The sequence below is a fragment of the Poecilia formosa genome, unplaced genomic scaffold (assembly GCF_000485575.1).
Source record: "Poecilia formosa unplaced genomic scaffold, Poecilia_formosa-5.1.2 Scaffold127, whole genome shotgun sequence".
Classification (NCBI taxonomy): Eukaryota; Metazoa; Chordata; class Actinopteri; order Cyprinodontiformes; family Poeciliidae; genus Poecilia; species Poecilia formosa.
In genome coordinates this window covers 1,658,272-1,679,515 of record NW_006800066.1, presented here as the reverse complement: position 1 = coordinate 1,679,515, position 21,244 = coordinate 1,658,272, and the positions used below count along the sequence as shown (strand labels likewise).

The 21,244-nt window shown below is 40.9% G+C and overlaps 2 protein-coding genes across 5 annotated transcripts; both read right to left on the bottom strand.

Annotated features, from left to right (window-relative positions):
- Positions 1–2,679: 2,679 nt before the first annotated feature.
- Positions 2,680–5,720, bottom strand: s100a11 (S100 calcium binding protein A11). The gene is made up of 3 exons (XM_007561501.2): positions 4,145–5,720; positions 3,935–4,074; positions 2,680–2,976 (listed from the first exon to the last, which is right to left on the bottom strand). The coding sequence occupies exons 2-3, from the start codon at positions 4,061–4,063 to the stop codon at positions 2,845–2,847; spliced, it is 261 nt and encodes an 86-aa protein (XP_007561563.1). The 5' UTR covers positions 4,064–4,074; positions 4,145–5,720; the 3' UTR covers positions 2,680–2,844.
- Positions 5,721–6,718: 998 nt separating this feature from the next.
- On the bottom strand, positions 6,719–20,712 carry pbxip1a (pre-B-cell leukemia homeobox interacting protein 1a). Of its 4 annotated transcripts, none has more exons than XM_016676111.1 (10): positions 20,441–20,712; positions 19,544–19,671; positions 15,715–15,799; positions 15,568–15,635; positions 14,207–14,799; positions 12,489–12,724; positions 10,873–10,928; positions 10,077–10,163; positions 9,743–9,923; positions 6,719–8,229 (listed from the first exon to the last, which is right to left on the bottom strand). In XM_016676111.1, the coding sequence occupies exons 2-10, from the start codon at positions 19,613–19,615 to the stop codon at positions 7,298–7,300; spliced, it is 2,310 nt and encodes a 769-aa protein (XP_016531597.1). In that variant the 5' UTR covers positions 19,616–19,671; positions 20,441–20,712; the 3' UTR covers positions 6,719–7,297. The 4 variants fall into 4 exon arrangements, with proteins under 4 accessions (XP_016531597.1, XP_007561561.1, XP_016531596.1 ...); XM_007561499.2 differs by having other exon boundaries at positions 12,489–12,722; positions 14,196–14,799; positions 20,441–20,706; XM_016676110.1 differs by lacking the exon at positions 20,441–20,712 and adding an exon at positions 20,202–20,400 and having other exon boundaries at positions 12,489–12,722; positions 14,196–14,799.
- Positions 20,713–21,244: the final 532 nt, after the last annotated feature.

The following is a 21,244-nucleotide window of genomic DNA, read 5'->3' as shown; positions in this document are numbered from 1 at the left end:
GCGTCAGGCGTGATTTCCTCATTTGGCGGCTGGAAGCGGCTTCATCTGCTGGGACAGAGAGGCAGGGCGGGTGGGGTGACTTCATGTTCATTCTTGTTAAATTAACTTTAAAACACAAATTATCAGGCCACAACACGAAGCTTTACTTGTTTTTAGTTATGAGAATACATTTCAAAACGTACGAAAAGATAAACTACATTAAAACAGAACTGAAATGCAGATTTTGATCTGAGTGAAGGCATTTTTTTTCTTTCATATTTGCTGGTTTAAGAAATAAAATAAATTTTTATCACATCAGATCAACAAACATTAATGTGATTTATTAGGATTTTATGATAAACAGAAAGAAGCGCCACTGCCAAAGGAGAATGATACACAACGTTAAATCGAACTTAGAAATAATGATCTGCTTTAAACTTCAAAACCCTTTTAACTCTGGTACCCCTAAATAAAATTCAGCACACCCAAATGCCTTCATGTAGGCCATGTAATTAAGAGATCTCACCTGTTTGTAGTTTAATCTGAATATAAATCCAGCTTTTCTTTCAGATATTTAAGTAACATTAGTGAACAAATAGCTTTATGAAAATATACTTCAGGTAGTTTTATGCAGGGTTAGATTAGAAAACAGTACGCCAAACTGACTAATAATGTTTCTGGCTATATTATCACATATAAAGGTAACACAAAAGGTTTTTAATATATATTTGCAAAGAATGTACAAAATGGAAAATTATTCATGTTGGAACAAGGAATGTTGTTTTTTGTAGTCCAACTTCTGTTGTTTTCTGGCCTTAAATGATAATATGTATTAAATTAAATATTTCTAGTCCCACAGTGGGTAAATGGAGATGCACCAGCAGCAAGTTATATTTTTCAGCAGGAACAATAAAGCTTGTCAGAGTTGATGGAAAGATAGAGCTAAATACAGGCGTGACCAAGAATACTAAACACACAGTCAGATATACATTAGATCAAAGCATCAACGCCTATTCATGTGTTAGAATGGCCTAGTAAAAGTCCAGACCTAAATTTGAGAATCAATAAGTCTTGCAGATGTACTTGGAGCAAAACAAGGAAGCACTGGTTCAGTGAATACAGCTGCAATATAATACTTTTATTCATAAAAACCTCAAGAACCATGCATGCTCTGACTTTCTCTACAGAATAACCTGCTGCTTTGTGTTGGTCCATCATAAAAGCAACCCCCCACCTTAAACCATAAACACCTTAAAGTTTATGGTTGTAATGTGAAAAATTGTGGAAAAGTTCAAGGGTCATGAACATTTTGAAAGAACGGCTGGATTTCAAACAGGTGCTTTGAAAATACAGTGGCCAACTTTTAGTCAGCTTAGATTTCGAATACAAGCGGACGGAACAAACTGGGATACATTTCGTGTGTCGCTGTTGCCAGATTCTTTTACAACCATGTAAAAGATTTACATCTGCAGATTTTATCTCAGCAAGTGAGGCGTGGCTAACCAGATGCTTACCTGCAGAAGCGCCCGCACTGCAAAAACACAAAAACTCACCGAGTGATTTGGTCTGGTTTCTGGTGAAAATCTCTTAGTACGCTTTAAGTACGACAAAACCAACTTACAAGTAACTTTTCAGCACTCTATAGTAGCTTGTTTTAAGTAAGTAATTTCTTAAAAGTGCTAGTTATAAGTGAAATAATCAGCCAGTGGAACAAGACATTTTAACTAATATGGAGAAAATGTCTTATTTTACCTTTTAGTCAGTATTAAGGACTTATTTGCTTAAAACAAGCTATTTCTTGCTAAAAATTTACCTGTAAGTTAGTTTTATTTCATGCGTACCAAAAGATTCACGTTAGAAACTAGACCATAGCTACTTGTTAACATGTTGTGTTAGACAGACAGACGTTCCCATTTCAACCGTTTCTGTGACTCATCCGACCATCGTCCGTCCCTCCCACGCTCACATCTTGACACGACGAAGGGGGGTGGGGGCTGTAATTTGGATACAAAGGTCACATTTACCTATCGCGCTGAAAAAAAAAAAGGCGCACTCTCACAGTCAGGCCTGTAGCAAATTAAAACAGGCCCATCGGCGATAAAACGGCGGGGAAGCATTCCTGCACACATAACTCTGTCTAGACATTAGAGTTAATGCTGAAATGACCCGTTTAAGGAAAACACAATAGGATGCATTTGGGTCACCATCTTCACCGCTGCACTGCAAAAAACACAAAATATCACCAAGTATTTCTAGAGCAAATATCTTAGTACAGTCGAATTGAGACAGAAACTAACAAGTTACTTTTTTTTAGGAGGATAGATTGTTTTGAGTCAATAATTCAATTATAAAATTGGAAAAAGTCTTGCTGCAGATGAAATAATCTGCCAGTGAAACTAGCACTTTCTCGTCAATATTGAAAACAAGCTCCTGTGTCTTAATGAAAATTTACTTGTACGTCGTTTTGTCTTAATTCAAGTGCACTAAGATATTTGCACTAGAAACTAGACAAACACTTGCTGTGTTTTTGCAGTGTGGGTCATTATGATATGCAGCAGGAGCTTTATGGGGCATTATAAATGTAGGACAGCTGCAGACTTTTTAAGATCACAAGCTCTTAAATCACCACAGCTCCGATGCAGGTTTGCTGGAAATCATATAACGCGGTGAATGAATGACAGCAGAGTCGTAGCAGGTGGCTCAGGGTTTAAAACAACAGAGACTTTAATTCAAAGTTCCTCCCATCAAACAAATGGTTAACTACGCAGTTACACATGCGGCTCTGGCACAGAGAGATAAAAGAAATCAGATGGCCTCTCGCTCCGTTTACAGCAGGAATTAAGCGAGCCGACTGGGTCGGGTCGACTAACTGAAGCCTCCCTGTTTGCTCGCCAGTTTTCCAATCAGCTGCCAGAACTCGGAGAAGGTCAGCTCCCCGTCGTTGTTTTCGTCTATGGAGCTCATGAGCTGGTCGATGGAGGCAGGGTCGCTGGCGTTCTGCGGGCGATCACAGACGAGACGCAGATCAATACGGAGCAGAAACTGAGAAACTGATTTACTTTACGATACTCGGTTACACTTTAATGGGTGTCAATAAGTTGTTAGTCTGCTTCAGACCAACAACTTTTATTTCTTTTATAAGTTTGAAATGCACCATCTTTAAAAATTTTGAGGTTTCGAAAGATGGAAAACATCATCCTAGTTGTAAAGTCTGGCTCAGAGAACAGACTTTAAAATAATTCTGTTAGTTTATAGAAACTCAAGTCAAGTGTACTTTATTGTCAAAGATCCATGTAGCAGGGTTAACACAGAAGTTTGAAATTGCGTTTCACCAGCCTCCTATGTGCAATTAAATTAAACATATAAATAAGACATTGACAGTAACCCCCCAAAATTAGAACCAAAACATTTTAAAGATCTGTTGTTATATCACTCTGGTCTTCTGGTTCTGGTTCTGCTCTGCATCCCCAGAACCAAACATGAAGAAGCATCATTCAGCTTCTATGCACCGCAAATCTGGAACAAATTTCCAGAAAACTGCAAAACAGCTGAAACACAGAGTGCCTTTAGATCCAGAATAAAAAGACACATGCTTCATAAAGCTGGAACATTGATTAATATATTTTATATGTATTGATCATCTTTAACGATGGCATTTGTCGTGATCATTTGTGATGTAAAGCACTTTGAATTCGCTTGTTGCTGAAACGTGCGATACATGCTAATAAAAACAACATTTTTGCTTGGAATTGCAGAGACATGTTGTCAGTAGTTCATAGAAAAAAAGAACAATGTTCACTTTACTCAAACCTCTGAAAAGTAAAATCAGAGAAACTAATAATTTTAAGTGGTCTCTCTCTCTCTCTTTTTTTTTCCAGAGCTGTATTCAGAGCCTTCAAAGGTGGATGATAAACATCAGCAGAGAGAGACAATAAAAGCAACTAAAGAGACAAACCTTGACGAAGTTGGGAAGCTGAGAGGTCACCAGTTTGTGAAACTCGTCTTTGCTCAGCGTGGAGGAGGATCCCTCATTCCCAGCGTACACCTTAAACTGGGAGACGATGGTGGTGATGGCGGCTTCCATGGTGGCTTGTGCTGCGAATAAAACCAGTAAAAACTAAGAATGCATTGTTATAAAAACCGGAATCAGCAGCTTTTGCGTTACCTTGACAAGTTTAGGCTGAGCAGCAGCAGAAAGGTGCTTTGGTCCTTTTTCCTCTTCATCTCTGTCCATCTCCTCTAAATATACGCGCTTCATCTTCATCGCTGGTGCACACATCAGCGGAAAACCCCTCATCGTCACTCCCCTCCTGCCCTCATCTCTGTCGGATTTCCATGGCATCAAACAAAAAAGAAAGAAAGGGAAAAAAAAAAAAAAAAAAGAAACCGCAAACTGCCACGCTGACCTACAAAAGGTCACAGCGGATCCTGACGACTGGACAAAATGCCGCCTGGGTCCGTCTGCAGAGACAGCATCAGGCGAGTCCAATCAACTGGCTGAATCGTGCATTATAAGCAATAATTAGCTTACACAAAACATGACTCAAATAATGGTACCGAGGTCCAACACACCCTCTGTTGTCTCCAACCGAACACACTCAAAACAAAGACAGAAATGATGATTCTTTACGTGTTTGCAAAACCGAGCGACTAGCTAGCTGTTTTTCTTTTTTTCATGTGATAGTTGTTGGGATTTAAACTTTTTTTTTTTTTTTTTTAAATCAAAGCAAACGCCATTCCAGGGAGGGAGGAAGCGGCGAATCTGCGCCGAAGCGCCTCTAATCTGCCTGGTTGTGTTATGCAAAGAATGGCAGGCTCTGTCTGCGCTGTCGTAATGAACGACTTGTTCTCGTTCATCAGCATATCAGCTGGGTGACATCGGCGGAAGCCAACATGGATTGCATGCCTTTATTTGAGGCACAGGCCCGAGCCTGCGTGTAAACGCTTCAGCTGGGCATCACAGCTGAGATCACGGATGCCAGTCATGCCATCAGCTCCTGTTTCCAGCACGTAGCGACTCAGAGAGGCGGCGTGTGTCACACTGGGCTGGGCGGCTCCAGGGAATTGTAGCCAGTTACTGTATAAGCCTGTGCATAAGTTTATACGCTCCGATCATGCAGAATAAAAGTAGTTCAGTTTCTTTCCAGCTTGGAACAGAAAAAACGATTTAAGTGCTCCACTTTTGGACTGCTACTGTCCTGCATCTCTGCTCCAACACACATGAATGGAAAGATTGAATTACCTCTTTGGCATGTCAGTAAGTTCTGCAAAAGCTGAGTAATTGGCCGACAATTTGACACAGGTGTGTTGGAGCAGGGATGCATCCAAACGCTGCAGGACAGTGGCGCTTGCAGACCCCTGATCTAGTTCTTTCCACTTGGTGGAAAGCTATTTAGGCTGTCAGTAAATCTTGTGATTGCCTGGAGCCGAAGGTTAGGACAATAATTTATTTAACACTCATCGGATCGGACAATCCTCAGAACAATGGGAATGTCTCAGGAAGTGTCCAGGTTATGGGAAAAGATTTTCGGATCCCTTTCTAATCTTTTAAAGAAACATTTTTAGGATGTCTTGAGCCTTCGTCGAAGACCAAACCGTCAACCTCTACCAGTAGGAAACTTGTTTGGATGTTCAGGAAGAAACAAGGAGTTACCAACGGACTGAGTGGACAACAAAGATAATCAGTCACTACCCTGGAGTTAACCCCCGTCAAACGGACCAAAATAAGCCCACAAAACTTCTGAAAACAAAAAGAAACTTCAACCAAAATGGTGAAAAATTTATTGAACTCAACATTTATTTCATAAAAAACAGGAGACAACTGATGATGAAAGAAATTATATTTGCCCAGGGGTCAAATGAAGTCACATCCATTGAGCCCTATCGTCGCCCCGCGGACGCAGGAACACTTTCAAATATCGATTAAACTCTCGCTTCGATCTGTGCTTCGAGGACTCCTTCAAACACCTTTGGTCAAGCAGGTCTTCAGAAATAAACCACCTCACAAGTAAACTCCCCAAACATTCACTCTCTGCCCTGCGAGCAGCAGGGCGACTTAAAAGTCGCCGAAACTCCTTCCTCTTCTAGCAGAAGCCAGTGAAATCGGAGAAACTCTGGTCCAATCCGAGTTCTTCATATTGTGGTAAAGGCACGTTAAGCAGCAGCTGGTACGCAACGTAAACGAAGGTTGCTTCAACATTCGGCGTGAACGGCCCAGGACCGAGTCCGTTGCTCCTCGCATTCACACAGACGACGGGGAGGAGACGGGAGCAGTAGTGACAGAATAAATAATCACACCAGAGCTTCTCCTGAACAATCCCGACCCGACGGCTCCAACTTCACATCAACACCGGCGGAAGGAAAAGGAACAAACTGTGAACTTTTCAGGCTCGTCTTTGTGCTGATTTTCCTTTCACCTTCACCCGATGTGCGAAAATCAGATGCTTTCATGTCTTTTATAATCTAAACTCTGGAAACAACATCCAAATCATCTGCATGCAAGTCAAGTCAAACGTCTGAACAAAGCAAGAGGAGGAAAATTACAGGTTTGGCTGCAGAACTAATTCTGCTGCATCAGCAGATGAGCTGAAGGAAGTTCTCCATGTTTACTAACCCCAGACTGGTCTGAGTGTCTTTATGCGTTACAGAAAGCAGTGGAGGGAAATGTGTCCGACATGCTTGAGGAAAAGTGCTAAAGTGGTTAAGAAGTCTCGACTCTTTTGCTATTGCTTTTTTTCCCCTCCAGGAGCAGAAATCGAGTCAACAGATCAGAGGCGAGTCAGATAAAAGAAAAATTAAAAAAATGCTGGAGGCTCATAACAGATCTCTCTCTCTTTCTCTTGTTTGCTTGGTGAAAAAAAAAAAAAAAAAAAAAGGATGCTGGCAAAGAAACCGGTCGGACCTGATCTGATAACGATCGCCGAACGCAGCAGGATCTCCTTTTCACTGGAGAACCAACTGAAAGAATGATTTACTCGGTAATACTGATCGACTTCATGTCGCTTCCTGTCTGGTCTGGGTTTAAATTCACATCACTGCAACATGCACCGATTAAAGCGAAAAAACAAACAAAAAAACGTCACACAGTTTACGGTTACTCTGAATCAGGAGCCATGACCGGGACAGAGGTAGGTAACAACTAAGCCCAAAATGACAAACACAGTCTAGCTTATAATTAGAGACTTTCAGGGACACAATTAGGAGTCCGTACCAAAAGCTACGACAACTACAGCTCAGAAGAGGAGGAGCAGGAAGGGAAATGTCCTACAAAACCACCACGAGAACTGTTCTTCTTGGGTTTTAATGCTTTTGAATCCTTCTAAGCCGTGGCGGCAAACTTCCACAGCGCCTCCCGCTCGAACTCCTCCATCTCCTCCTCGAGGGAGTCGCTGCCCTCCATGACGTCCACCATGTCTTCCAGGACGTCCGCCACATCCTCGGCGAAGTCCCCGAAGCGCACGCGGTCGTGGATGAAGACGCCGTCCTCGAAGAAGTCGGCGGTGACCTTGCGGAGCTCGTCCTTGCTCTCGCTGGGGGAGCCCTCCAGCTTGCTCAGGTAGCCCTCCAGCAGCTCCTCGAACTCGGCCAGCTCCACCGGGTACAGGCCCTCCTTGGAGGCGCAGTCCTCCAGCGAGGAGCAGCCCAGCTGGGGGCGGACGTTGCGGTGCAGCTTGAGCTCCTGGTCCCTCCAGAAGTCGTTGTGGTGGTGCTGATGGTGATGATGCGGCTGCCGGGGCTGATGGGAGTTTTCCCCCGGCCGGCTGTGCCACGGCTTCTCCTTCCTCCTCTCCTCCCGGTCCATCCTGCGCTCGCTCTTCCTCCTCTGCCACTCGTCCTGGTGTTTCCTCCAGGACTCTTTGTGAGAGTTTTCCTTTTCCTTCTTCTCTTCCTTGCTGTGCTTCCACTCCTTGTCCTTCTTCTCCTCTTTCTTCCAGTGGTCCCGCTCCTGTTTTTTCTCTTTCTTCCCTTTCCATTTTGGCCCGTGCGGCTTCGTCTTCTCCCAACTCTCCACATGTTTGGAAAGCTGCTCCTGGATCCCGTCTAGGTTCTCCCAAACTTGCTTCCCATCCCCTGCGTCCTTTTTCATCCCTCCCAGGCGTTTCTTGATGTCGTCCAACAGATCCTTCTGACAGTGGAGCTCTTCCTCCAGCTGTTCGTCCTGCTCCCTCTCTGGTCCGGCTGCCGTCTGGGAGCTCTGAGCGTCTTCGGCATCAGACTCAGAAGATGAAGCGGGAGCAGACGACGCCTTTCCTGCATCATATGAAGAGAAATGAGGATATTAAAGATTCAGAGACGGTGCGAGTGCTGAGGTATTGAAACTGTGAACAAAGTTTTAAAGCGGACTGAAAGTGCAAAATTCACTTTTTGCACTTTTGTTTGGGTCTTAACTTCTTGTAAAAAAAAAAAACACCCAGCTGTTTTTTGGCAATAAGTTGATCTTTTTTGGTACCTAATAAATGAATCATTTAAAAAACCTCCTGAATGTTGAGTCACACTGCACCGTTACCTGACAGCCCCAGCTCGTTACCTAGCAACCCAAGTGGAGCTCCACCATGTTGGGTCAGCTGGTTTTACCACTGTACTCCTTGTGCAATGGCTGCTGGAAGAGACATAAGTGTTTTGTTGTTTATTTACCATTCAGAAACCACTTGCTGCATTCTTGTTGGTTGTGCAGGAGCCCCTACTACTTCTTTTCCAAGATGTACGGTTGTATAATTGCGGCTCTGTTTGCAGCCATTTTCACGTGGGAGTGTAAACGTCGAGTTGTGGAGGGAGCGTAGCTAGCAGTAGCTTATTTGCATTTAAATTAACAAAACAGCTGAAAGGAGCTCAAAATAGTCAGAACTGACCTAAAATCTCATTTTCTAAGAACGATTTTGTACTTGGACATATCCTAATCTGTTCAAGGAAGCATAACGGATCACCTTTAAAGGTAAAACAACACGTGAACCACCATGAGACATGGAGATGGCAGCATTATGCTGTGGGATTACTTTTCATTAGGGGTGAAATGATAAGATCCAAATCTCTGAAATCTGAAAGTTGAGGATGAGGAGGGATTTTATTTTTCAACCTCTCTGCAAAAACCCAAAGTCTTTTTTCTAGAGCGCAAATCTTGTAAATAATTCCTTTACATTGATGAGAAATCCAAAGTTAAGGAGATTATTTTACTTCTAACATAGGAAAATGTCTTCTTAGAACTGAAATAATCTTTCAGTGTCTTCACTACAGGAAAGGATGAATTAAATTGTACTATTTTTCTTTTCTTTTTTTTTTTTTACTGATATTAAAGATTTATTTACTTAAGTTGCTGTATCAAAATTACTTGTAAGTTAATTTCGTCTTAGTTGAAGTGAACTAAGATATTGGCACTTGCAACTGGATCAAAATTACTTGGTAATATTTTGGTTTTTTGCAGTTTTCACCCTAATTAACAGAACAATGAGTTTATCTGAGCAAAGTTAAACTTAGTAACCAAATATCAGGACAGTCATCACATTCTGAGAGATTAGGAGAACTTCTTCAAATAAAGAAGGGACGTCGGTCAAGTCTTCTCGATAAACTGCAAATAAAAACTGAATTTTATAATTAAATTGAGGTTCTTAAATAAAGTATTAGCTTGAGTGTGAGGAAGTTATTTTTTTCAAGGTTTTTCCATTTAAAAAGGCTCATTCTTCCTTTCTTGCATCACAAAAGGCCAGCATTGTAACAGTAATGCGTTTATTTTTCCACGTAAACCAGATTTATGACGTCGCAGTCGTACCTGCGGACTGGTTGTATTTGTTCACTCGGTCCCGCAGACTCTCCAGCTCTCTGCTCAGCGTCAGCAGAGTCGCCAGCTCCTCCTTCAGATTTAACGTCTTCTCCTCCAGACCAGCTCTGTCCAGTTCGTCGTCGCTCTCGGCCATCGCCTGCATCTCCGAATTAAGTTGTTCTGTCCTAATCTGAGAGGCAGAAGGCAAAAATCGAGGCGGGTTGCAAATGAAATCCCAAAGCTTCAGCAATAAATAAAAGGTGGGATATCTGCGCTTTGAAGAGGCTTTGCCGTAAGGAAGGATGAAGGTCAAGAACTGAAACCAATAGGATTGCATGCCGACCTGAATTCGAGTCTCCAGATGAGTGATTTGCTCTCTCATTTCATTCAGCATTCCTTTCATTTTCTGTGGATCACTGTAAATACAGCCCTGAAGAGAAATTCAGGGGTGTGTGAATAGAATGCATGCTTTTAAAACACACTGCACAAAAAAAATAAAGGGAACATTTCACTTTAATTTTGTGTGTGGCTCCAAATCCAGGCCTCCATTGGTTAATAAATTTGATTTCCATTGATGATTTTTGTGTGATTTTGTTGTCAGCACATTCAACTTTGTACAGAACAAAGTATTCAATGAGAATATTTCATTCATTCAGATCTAGGACGTGTTATTTGAGTGTTCCCTTTATTTTTTTGAGCAGTGTATGTTGTTTACCTATTTTTATTGAACAGGTTCAATACTGATGATTTGTTGAACAAAAATGGCTCAGATGGCTACTGGACATTGAATATTTTGGCCTACATTTTAGTAAAACATCTTAGTACACTTGAAATAAGACAAAACTAACTTACGAGCAAGAAGTTTTTAGTCAATAACTCCTTAATTTTGATATTTTAAAATAACATAACATGGAAAACATTCTTCTTACAAGCTAAATAATCTGCCAGTTGCACTTTTGCGTCAATATTAAGGATTTATTTACTTAAATCAAAGTCCTGTGTCTTGCTGAAAGTTACTTGTAAGTCAGTTTCATCTAATTTCAAGCAAACTAAGATATTTGCACTAAAAACTGGACCAAAAATATTTGGCAGGATTTCATGTTTTTTGCAGTTTGTGAGATTAAAAGGTAAAAGCTGACCTGCTTTTGGTCTTTGACTACGTCTCTGTCAGTCAAATCAGGGCTGTCGATGTCACCTGCAAGACAAGAAGACACAAGATGTTTTTTATTAACAAGTATTTTCAACCGCAGCACACAGCCAGCTGAAAAGGAATCGTGTTTCTCACTCCATCGAACATAAACATTCCAGCACTTCTGCGCCGATATCGAACCACGCCCTCACGATTCCCCCTAAACAGCAACAAACGGCGTCACTCCGCGCTTCAGAAAGAGTGTCATTTGCTTTTTTCCTGCTGTCGCTGCAGGAACCGTCAGAGCAGATAAACCCCCCCGACAATCTGCAGAGCGCTGGCCGGCGAGGGCCGGAGCTTACGCTGCGCTCTCATCTTTGATGCTCGACCTAGCATTATCCAGGTCAGAGAGGAAGCCTGTTGACGTAGCGCAGCTTAGTCGACAGGATTCAAATACACGGACACCTGAGTGTTGCTGACGACGGCAAAGAAACATGTTTACGCGACTCAAATGCAGTCGTTCTCTAATAGATCATTCTGTATGACCGCAGGGTTCGTACAAACTCAGACTATTCCAGCTTCCAGTACCACACACTGAAGATGAAAACAATACAACTAAAAAAAAAAGTAGTGTCAATTATTAATGTAGTATTCTATGTTTCACAGCAGGGACAAGGTTACCTAAAATAAATAAAAATGTTATGTTCAGAAATGTCTCTCTCACACAGAGACATCCTACACACCTGACTGGTCCGAGAACAAAACACTAGTTTGACATAAAAACGATTGTTTATAAAATACAAAACAACCTTTTGTATAAATTACATCGATCAGTAACTTATGGAGCCATTAGGAATAATAAATATTAATTATACTGAAACAATCCAAACAAATCATGGGTAAATGATCCTCCTGCTCAAATTAATCGAAAACAAAATGTAAAAAGAAAGCTAAAAAAAAAAATAGAATCTCTGAGGAATATTCTCACTACGTTTTCTGGCTTTAAGCAAATAGAAATAGTTTTGCTCATTCTAACTGACATTTTTATCTGATTTAACTTCAGACAGTGAGAAAAAAATACTTAGAAAACTGTAAGTAACGCTTTCTAAATTTAAACGTTTAATCAAATGTTAGATTGTACTTTAATACAAAACTGTGCAGTTTGAATATCAAGCACTTTCCAAACCTTGAAAACATCTAATTGAAATTCAAGGATTTCAAGCAGACGTAGGAACCCTGCAGCTGGTTAGAAAATGAACCCGTTCGTCGTGCAAAGTGCCATCAGATGGTACTTGCTGCGAGTTGGTTCCAGAGGGAAGGATGTGGTGCGGATTCAGAGGGCTTGGAAACATTAACGTTAAATGTAGAATTAAATTGTTGTGATCTTTGATTCTTTGATTCTGACTCTCAGGTAGAAATAAATTAAAAACAAAGATAATTAGGAGGCAAAGATTAAACCAACTTGCCGTTCTTTGACTCAACATGTTTCTTGTAGTCAGTTTTACTTGTATGTTTGTTTTTAATTTTTGGTTAGCTGTGCACGTCTCTAAACTGACAAATTTTTGCTGCAAAAAGCTTTAAAAAGCAGAACCACCTGGGATTTAGCAGCGCAGAAGAGGAACTCACCTGACAGAAACAGGGAACCTAAGAAGAGCAGGACCAAAGCAGCCACAACGCATTTGTTCATGGAGAACCACGGCTTGTCCTCTTGTCTCTCTGCCATCTTGAACTCGACCTCCTCTTCGTCGTCCTCCTCATCGGAGGTTCTTGGTCTTGGCGCTTCAAAGGAGGGAACATTCCTCCTCCTCAGTCCATCATCAAAGCCGTTCACTTCACCCGTCTCTATGCTGCTGGACTGATCTGAAAAAAACAAAAAAAAAAAAACAAAAAGAAACGGAAGATGAAAACAGCAGAGTCTTTGTGCCAACGAGCCTCAAACCCAACCGCAAATACTCAGCTGTCCCGCCATACCACTTCTATTAATCATTCCTGCATCTCTGGAGGCTAAACTGTCGAGTGTTGAACCCGTTTCCAAAACGACAATCGTCCACTGGCAGCCTGCCCAACATACAGAAAATGGCAGGCAAAACAAAGGGAATTTTGCAAACACCATGTGAGGAACGCCAGTGACAAAGGCAGACTGCTGCATGTGGAAATGGGTGACATTTTTTCCCCCCCCTCTAAATTACAACAGCAGCAATTTCATGCTTGAGGGTTTATGCATTTTCTCAACGGGGTGTGGGACTCGCCGTCAGACCAGTAAATCATATTCCAGATGCGAACACGAATGTGGTCCCAAATCATCTCAGAGTTCACCTCTTCGTCTTCTTATTTGATTTAACTGCAAAGAACGAAGCTCTGCTGCATCATGAACAGAAATGAGACGCCTTCCTGATGCAGCAGAAGCTTCATAAATTAATGAATAATCTGTGTTAATGTGAGATTATCAAAAACATTTTTAATCGTCACCAAAGGGGCAAATAAAAACAACCTTCAAACAATAACTTTGCTTAAACATTATTTTATCAATCCAATCAAAGCGATTTTTATCAGCGTGTAGGATTGTCATGTTAGAAAATAGGGTTGAAGTTATAGCGATAAACGACGATATTGTTAATTTAATATAATGGTAATGGGATAATAATGTAAGGACGCATGCTTAAAGATCAATAAACTGCATTTAGCTCAGAAACTGGCATTTTAAATACTCAGAATAAATAAAACAACAGAAAAAAATAATTATGAAGTCGCTGTGAACAAAATTGTACTTCCAAAAAAAGGTTTAGTTGAGACCAAAACACTAGACTGAAGACTGAAGAAGGTTTTTGGTAGAAAGAGAGAAAAAAAACCCAGAAAAATTATAAATCAGGAAATGGAAATTATTGAGCTTGATTTAATTTAATATTGCGATTAATTGTCACAGGCCTCTCTGTCAGCTGCCAACTTACATTAATCTAAAATGATGTTCAGCGTTACTTAATTTTAAGAAGTACTTAAAGTACAGAGGCAGCTATTTATTGATATTTTAACAGATTGTGAATAGGTTTTATTGATAAAATCAGGCGCAGCTGAGCTTTTGAGGGCAAGGATAAAAATGAGTTCTCATTTAAGAAAACCTATTTTTATTTCAAAGTATCTAAACGAAGGCATTTCTTTAAAATAACAGATTTTAGCATTGATGATTTGTAGCTCAATTTTCTTCAGATATCAAATTATGAGCTTATTAGCTTTTAGCCTTCAGGCGTTTTACGTTTTTTTGACTGTATTCATTTTTTCATGATTAAAAAAATGATTGGGAATGTATTTAGGAATAGTGATCGGAAACCAATGTACCTTCCTCTTCTTCCTCATCCATGTTCTGTGACTCGGATGGCATTTCTTCCTCTCTCTCAGCATCAGCCACGCCTTCCTCTGCCTCGGCAGAGCCGACCGTCTCCGGGTCAGGACTTCCTCTGGTCTTCGGTCGCTCTGGGACCGGACTGGGAGGCTCTGCAGCAAAGCTGACCTCAGCCTCGACGTGAGGCGGGGGCTCAGCGGCTGTAAGGGTCTCCGTGGGAACGGTGACCTCAGGTTCAGAGCTCCAGACGTCACTCCGGGCAACCGCACTCGCAGGCGTCGGTTCAGAATCAGCGGGCGTGTGGAGCGCAGCCTCGGCGGAGGCGTCCGTCGTGTGAGGGGGAGACACGGCGGGGTCCGCCAGCAGAACGTCAGCCGGGATGTCCAGCTGAGCGGCCAGATCCATGCTGCCGACCAAAGGCATGGCGCCTTGAGGCTCGTTGTCGCTGGGAGAGGTGGTCACGATGTCGTGGATGACCGGCGGCTGACTCTCCGTGTCGATGTACAAGGCCTCCAGAGGGCTGGATGGGGGAGGGCTCAGTCGGGACGGGCTGGAAGGGATCGGACCCTCGCCGGACTCTGGGGAAGTTTCCTGACACACCTGAACATGAGAGAAACTCATCATTCAGGATTTCACTTTTTCAGCTACCGAGCTCAACACATTTCATTGTTGCTGCAACTGATGATTATCTTAGTAGCTGATTAGTCCATTTGATTATTCTGACGATTAATCAGATTTAAAAAAAACAAAAAACTTTTCATCTACTTATCTTATTTTTACACAATATCAATGTACATAAAATGTTGCAAATAAGTTAATTTTTCAGTTGCGTTTTTGCAGTAACATTTATTTAATGAACGCTTGATCATTTGTAGCAAAGATGCATTTGCAGCTAAAAAAAATAATACTACCTTCTATCCATCCATCCATTTTCTTTACACCCTTGTCCCTTCTAATCGTTGATAATTTTTTTGGGATTAATAAATGGATAGAAAAAGTGATTAATAGGAGATTTTTTTAGCAGAAATTTAACCAGGTGAAGCTAAAAATGCCACTTGAGGAGTTCTGCTTACAAACAAAGAATGTTTTTCCATCTTAAGTGCAAAATATAAATTCTTTGCACATTTTTTTGGCTTAATTAATGCTCCAAGTGTGTTGTTCTTTCAGCAAATTGCTTTTTTTTAAAGTTCGTATGGTCCTGATAATGATGAATCAATTACTAAATCAGTTGACGATTATTTCAGTAATCGATTCATTCAATCGTTTCAGCCCTATAGTTCAGTATTTCCTGATGAAGACTTGTGCTCTTTAAAGGTTTGCTTCCTAATAATTTAAAAGCTCTGTAATTGCACGACTCTCGGCACCAACCTGATGGCCTTCTTCAGACAAGATAGTTTCTACTGGGAGCTCAGCTGGTTTCTCCTCTGCTGCAGCTCCTGAAACAAAGTTCACAGCATGTCGGAACAGAAACAGCAGCTCGTTTACACCCCAGGGTAGAGGTAGACTGGTCAGTACCTGCCACCTCCTCAGAGAGACTGGGGGCATCGCCCAGACTCTCTGTGCCGTCGTCTGCAGGCCCAACATTCTCAATGGCAGCTTCCTGTGGGGAGAGAAGAGCCAACAGGATCCGCGTTAAAACAGGTGGCAATGACAGGAAAACATACCTGTCACCTTAAACCACTAACAGACACGTCCTTTAAGGTGAAAACAACAAGTATATTTTAGAAAACAATAAAATAAAAAACAAGGGAGATGTTCACACTGTAGCCTGGAGTGACCCTATTCCTATTTTTTTTGTCAAATCTGATCTTTTTTTTCTGTGGTTGTTTACGCTTCCAAATATATGCGACTTGTATGTGATCACCAGTGTGACCTGACGCGACCTGAAAGTGTTAAGAATGCACAGTAGAGGGCGCAATACCGTCACACATTGAGAGCGCCTGTACAGTGTTTTGTCCACCGCCACGAAAAAGACGAACAAGAAGAAGAAGAGCTCAGCGTTTGCGGAAATAAACATGGATGCTAACGGTGGAGCTCAGCTTGCGATTTTAAAGTTGTTGTCCGATCGGAGCCAGTATATTAACAACTTAATCCTCATTATAGTCCGTCATGGTTGTTGTTTTTCGTCTAGCTTGCACGTGTCTGTCAGGACGCAGACTAGTGACGTTTGTTAAAATCCCGGTGGAGTTTAACCGATTAAATGGTTTATGTTTGTGATGGTAGGAAGCAAAGGACTCCCGAACAACTAGTAGGTGTGTAGTTGGTGCCTAATGTTTGTAATGTCTCCATTGCAAACATTATGTGCCGACTAATGTTTGTAATGGAGACATTACAAATATTTCTCCATTACATGTTTGGAGACAGCAAAACCTCGTTGCTGTGGTTTTCTTTATAAATAAATACAATTATTCCTGAAGGGATTTTGTTCCACATTGATAACAAAAACAAATTAAAAGGTTTCATTTGTCTAACTTTTCTTTTGTTCCAGCCTACATCTTGATTATTTCAACAAAGCGCCACAGTACGCAGGTATTGCAGCAGAAGGCTCCAAAGTTAAACAGGATAAATTGCATTTTAAGTTTTTCCCACTGGAGAAAATCCTAGAAAATGACAAATAAATAATACTTGCATGAAGACTAACATATTTCCTAAATTATTTTAAAAGAAAAAGCACAAACATTTCTGAAGTACATAAATTAGATTAAATTAAAAAGTTTATATTTTGCTTTTTTGTTGTTTTTACCATTTTTTATTAGATTTATTTAATATTTGACCACATTCTAGACGATATCTAAAGCTTCTGTTTTTTTTCTTCTGCATCAGAATGCAGCCAGGCAACAATCCCAGCATTTGGCTCCTTAAAGGAACGAAAACTTTGTGCCGTCTTTACACCTGAGTCAGACAAAACCAACAATGCAATTACATTCCTCTGCAGTAAAAGATAGCAGAGGAAGGAGTGGCTTTCATTCATGCCGAGCCTTTTGTACGGCTGGTGACTCATTATTTGGTTTCCTGCAAACATCCGGCAGATTTTTAGGATTTTTAGACTCGGGGGTTACAAGTTTAGACAGGAAATGTTGCACTTAAACTTGCATTCACAAGCCAGGTTGACATCCACTTTACGGGATGTCTTGATAAGCATCTCCCTAAGAACAAGAGTTTAATTTCCCACATCGTTGGCATGCAAATGTTTCCTACTGAAGATGTATGTAATTTACTGTTTGGCAAGTGACTGGAGAATGAGATGAGGATGCCTGCAGCAGATGTCCAGTGTAGCTATTAAATATTAAAGCAAGCAGGATTAAAACTCATCCTAAAATAAACTAAATTAAAATACTTTCTTACATTTTCAATAAACTCGGGGGGGATTCTTTATTATATTTTTTCTGGTTGAAGTGTTGGAGGTCAGAGCATTTTCTGTTATTGAAAACTCTCTGCATCAGGCATATTTAGCTTAGTTTATTTTTTTCTGACCAGTAAACTGGATGACAATAACAAATGAGAGGAATTTGCATCTTAAATGCTCTAGAGCAGCTGTGTTCAGAAGTCTTGGGTCTTTGGTTGTCGAAAAAGGAGCGCCCTCTATGCTCTGATGAATTGACACCTGCCATCTCAAAACCATAGACGAACCGGATTGTTTGTTCACATGGGCGAGTTGAGTATGGTGAAACGCAGGTAGGCAAAGACTGGATATGATTTTTTTTTTTATCTTATAATGCAGTTATTATTAAATTAGAGTTGGTTGTCATAGATTCAGTGAGAAAGCTAGAGCCAAAAAAGCTTAATATGAATTCTTTATTTTTACCCAAATAATTCTTTGTACCCGTTTTAAAAAATGCATAGAAACAAACATCTTCCTTATTGTTTATATGTTCACTCATTTGTTGACTCAAGTGGCTCAATAGGTTTTTAATCAGACATTATTAAGTTGTCTTTTATAAGCTACTTGTCAGTAGTTAGTGTTCTTTATTTTATGTTTGTGCGTAAAACTACGATTGGATCTCTTAAAAAAAAGCAGTTGCTATGGAAATGCTTTGGTTACGACTAAAATACAGGTAAGTCAAGGTAAAAGACATTTCCCTCTCCAACATCGCCCCCTGCTGGTTATTATGGTTTTGTCATTTCAGTTTTTTTTTAAATGTATATTGCCATACTAACATAATAATTTAATTTAAACAGCACCGTCTTTCCATGGACAGAATTGAAAATTCAAAGATTTCATCCATTTTGGTTGTGGCTTTAAAGTCAGATGAGTTAGAGCCAGTGGCTTGAAGCTTTCTTTTATTTGTCTTTCAACAATGAAAGTCACCCTGACTAAGGAAGCAAATATGTGAGCACTGTGCTGGGCAAACAAATGAACCCATTTATGAGTGATGTTTAAGTTTGAAACCCTCCAAAAAAGAAAAAAAAAGGTTAGGAGTTAAGCTTACAACATGTAGAAGTTGAAATAATCACAGGTCTCATTAAAAAGCTCCTTTCTGAAAACAACAACCACAAACTTACCAACAAACTTTAGCTTCAAAAAGGTCCCGACATTTCTCCATGAAATGAGGTTGGGTGAATATTATGCATGTGTACACTTTCTGATGTTATTCAAAATCTTTGCCTTTTTCTTGTGACCCAACTTTTACAAGTGATCAATTTTGCTTTAATTTTTCACCCTCCTCCCTTTCTACTGCCACCATATCTACTCTGTTACACCAAATAAGAGCATACAACCAGTTTTCCTCACTGTCTGAAATTAAACAACTTAAAGTGGTGTATTTTCAATGTCAGTGAGGACTACCGAATTAATTTTTAACCTCTAAATGCCAGAATAATGAGAGCAATACATTTTTATTACTTCAAAGGTGAAAGTTTGCACACACCAAGACACCTTTAAATAATTTAAGAAAGCCACACCTGGGGGTGCTTTATAAAACTGGCAGGAGCAGCTTGGATACAATTTCAAGGCACCTAATAGTGCGACTTTTACATTCAGCTCAACAGTGAACATAGTGGTTTAGGCCAGGAACCAGGAAGACAAGGTCTGGATTGAAATGAAGAAATGAGCGAGAAAAGAAGCAGCATCTTGCTGAATCTCCATGACTTTGGAGACTGGAAGGATGAGTGGAGTTTTTGAAAAATGAAAATATCGGTCAGCAACAAACATGCACATTCACCTGTTGTCCTGATCATTTAAAGTTTTGACTAAGATGTTTAACAACAGTGGAAAACCACGCATCTTACCAACATGCAACTCATTAATAATTTCTAAATTAAGTTTAGTTTTCTCTTCTTATAAAGCTAAGCTAAAGGATTTGGACTTCCTGTCACTGTATGGCTGCCAAAGTTTGGTTCTTACCTCAGGAGAGAGGAGGGTCCAGCTGTTGGTGGAGGAGCCAGTGCTGCCTGTGCTGTTGCTGCTGTCAGACATCGCCCTCTGCAGGCTCAGGTTGGCACAGCACCACACAGATTCACCTTTATAATATCCTGCAGATGACGAAAGCAACAACGTGTCCTCAGTGGACATGTCCAAATGGCACTAATCTTTTCAAGCAAATTATCCTAACTCAACAAACTGGCTGTGATATTATTTTATAACAGTACTACTGCATATATTGTGCATGATTTTGAGGTAGGGGGAAAACAAATACAAAAAAGGCACAGTCTCCCACAATGCATGCAGTGTTTGAGGTGATTATGCAAACTGTTGTTTAAAAGGACACAATTGTGCAACCTAAGAAAGATTTAAGCAACAATACGGAGCTCAGGCGGGATAAAGAGCTGATTGTGCCTGATTCCAGTTATGTAATGGGATGGTGGCATCCATAATACACAGCTGCGCAGTAAAATTAAGAAGGGAAAAGCAAGCAAAACACCTGACTTAACATCCACAGACAAACAATTCATCCACATCCATTCAGCCAGACAGTGTGAGCGGCAGATAAATCACCAAAGATGGTGAAACCTCAGCTTGGAGCAGCTCATTGATCCAAAAACAGGCAAATAGAGACACATACTCACTAACCCGCAGGCTCAGGAGTGTAACGGCTCCGTTTAAATCACATTAGAGACACACTTTAGGGGCTGCGGTTGTTGTAGCAACCGATTTGAAGGTACACTCATGATGGTAAACAAAGGATGGTAGCCTGAACATTCCCACTCCCACTCTTCCGCGTTCCCACTCAGGCCCTGCAGCTAGCAGGAGCGTCGAGCACGCCAAACTACACCCGATAAAAGACGGTTTATTTACACAAACCTGTTTATACTCCAGTCGTTAGCTGATTTTTCCTCCAAAACCTCTTGCTTACTCTTAAAATCAACGCTCTTCTCCTGTGAACTTGGGAACTTTGGGAATTCCAAGCTGCGTCACGTCAACCAAAGAAACCTCTCAGCCAATGGGATTTCAGGATCTGCCAGGGAGCGCCCGCCCCCGGATGACAGCTGAACCACTCAGGCAGAAGCGTTGTGTCAGGAAAGGGACGTGATTGACGCACGCAGGTGAAAAAAGCGGCAGGTGATGGACGGGGCTTCTTCTCCTGGGTTTATAATAATACAGACTCATGTGTGACCCCGACCCCCAAGGATGCCTCCCTGCACACATATTTATACACAGCAGGGAGAGGCTGGACGGACCAGCGGCTCACTGACACGTCTACACAGCTATATTTGACTGTGGGACTTACCAGAGTGGACACCCCCAACGATCCGGTTGCTGCAGAGTGGACACTGGTTTCATCATCTGATTCCTTATCCTCTATAATTAGTGTTTAGTGTTCAGACTGTGATAGGCACTTTTCTGCCTCCTACAACTCCGTAGATCTATATTCAAATATGGAATATGGTAAAACTATACAGAGATCAGGGAAAAAAAAAATAAAACAACTCTAGTCTTTCTTATTTAATTTAGTCCAGCCAAAAATATTCTGAGCACATTTAAAACAGCAGGTTTTGATTGAAGAGCTGCTAGAGAAGCAAAAGGCCATTTAACTACCCTATGTTGGGGACATGAGAGACATGTGGAAGAATGAGATCTAGTCAGATAAAATCTAATTCTAGCTTT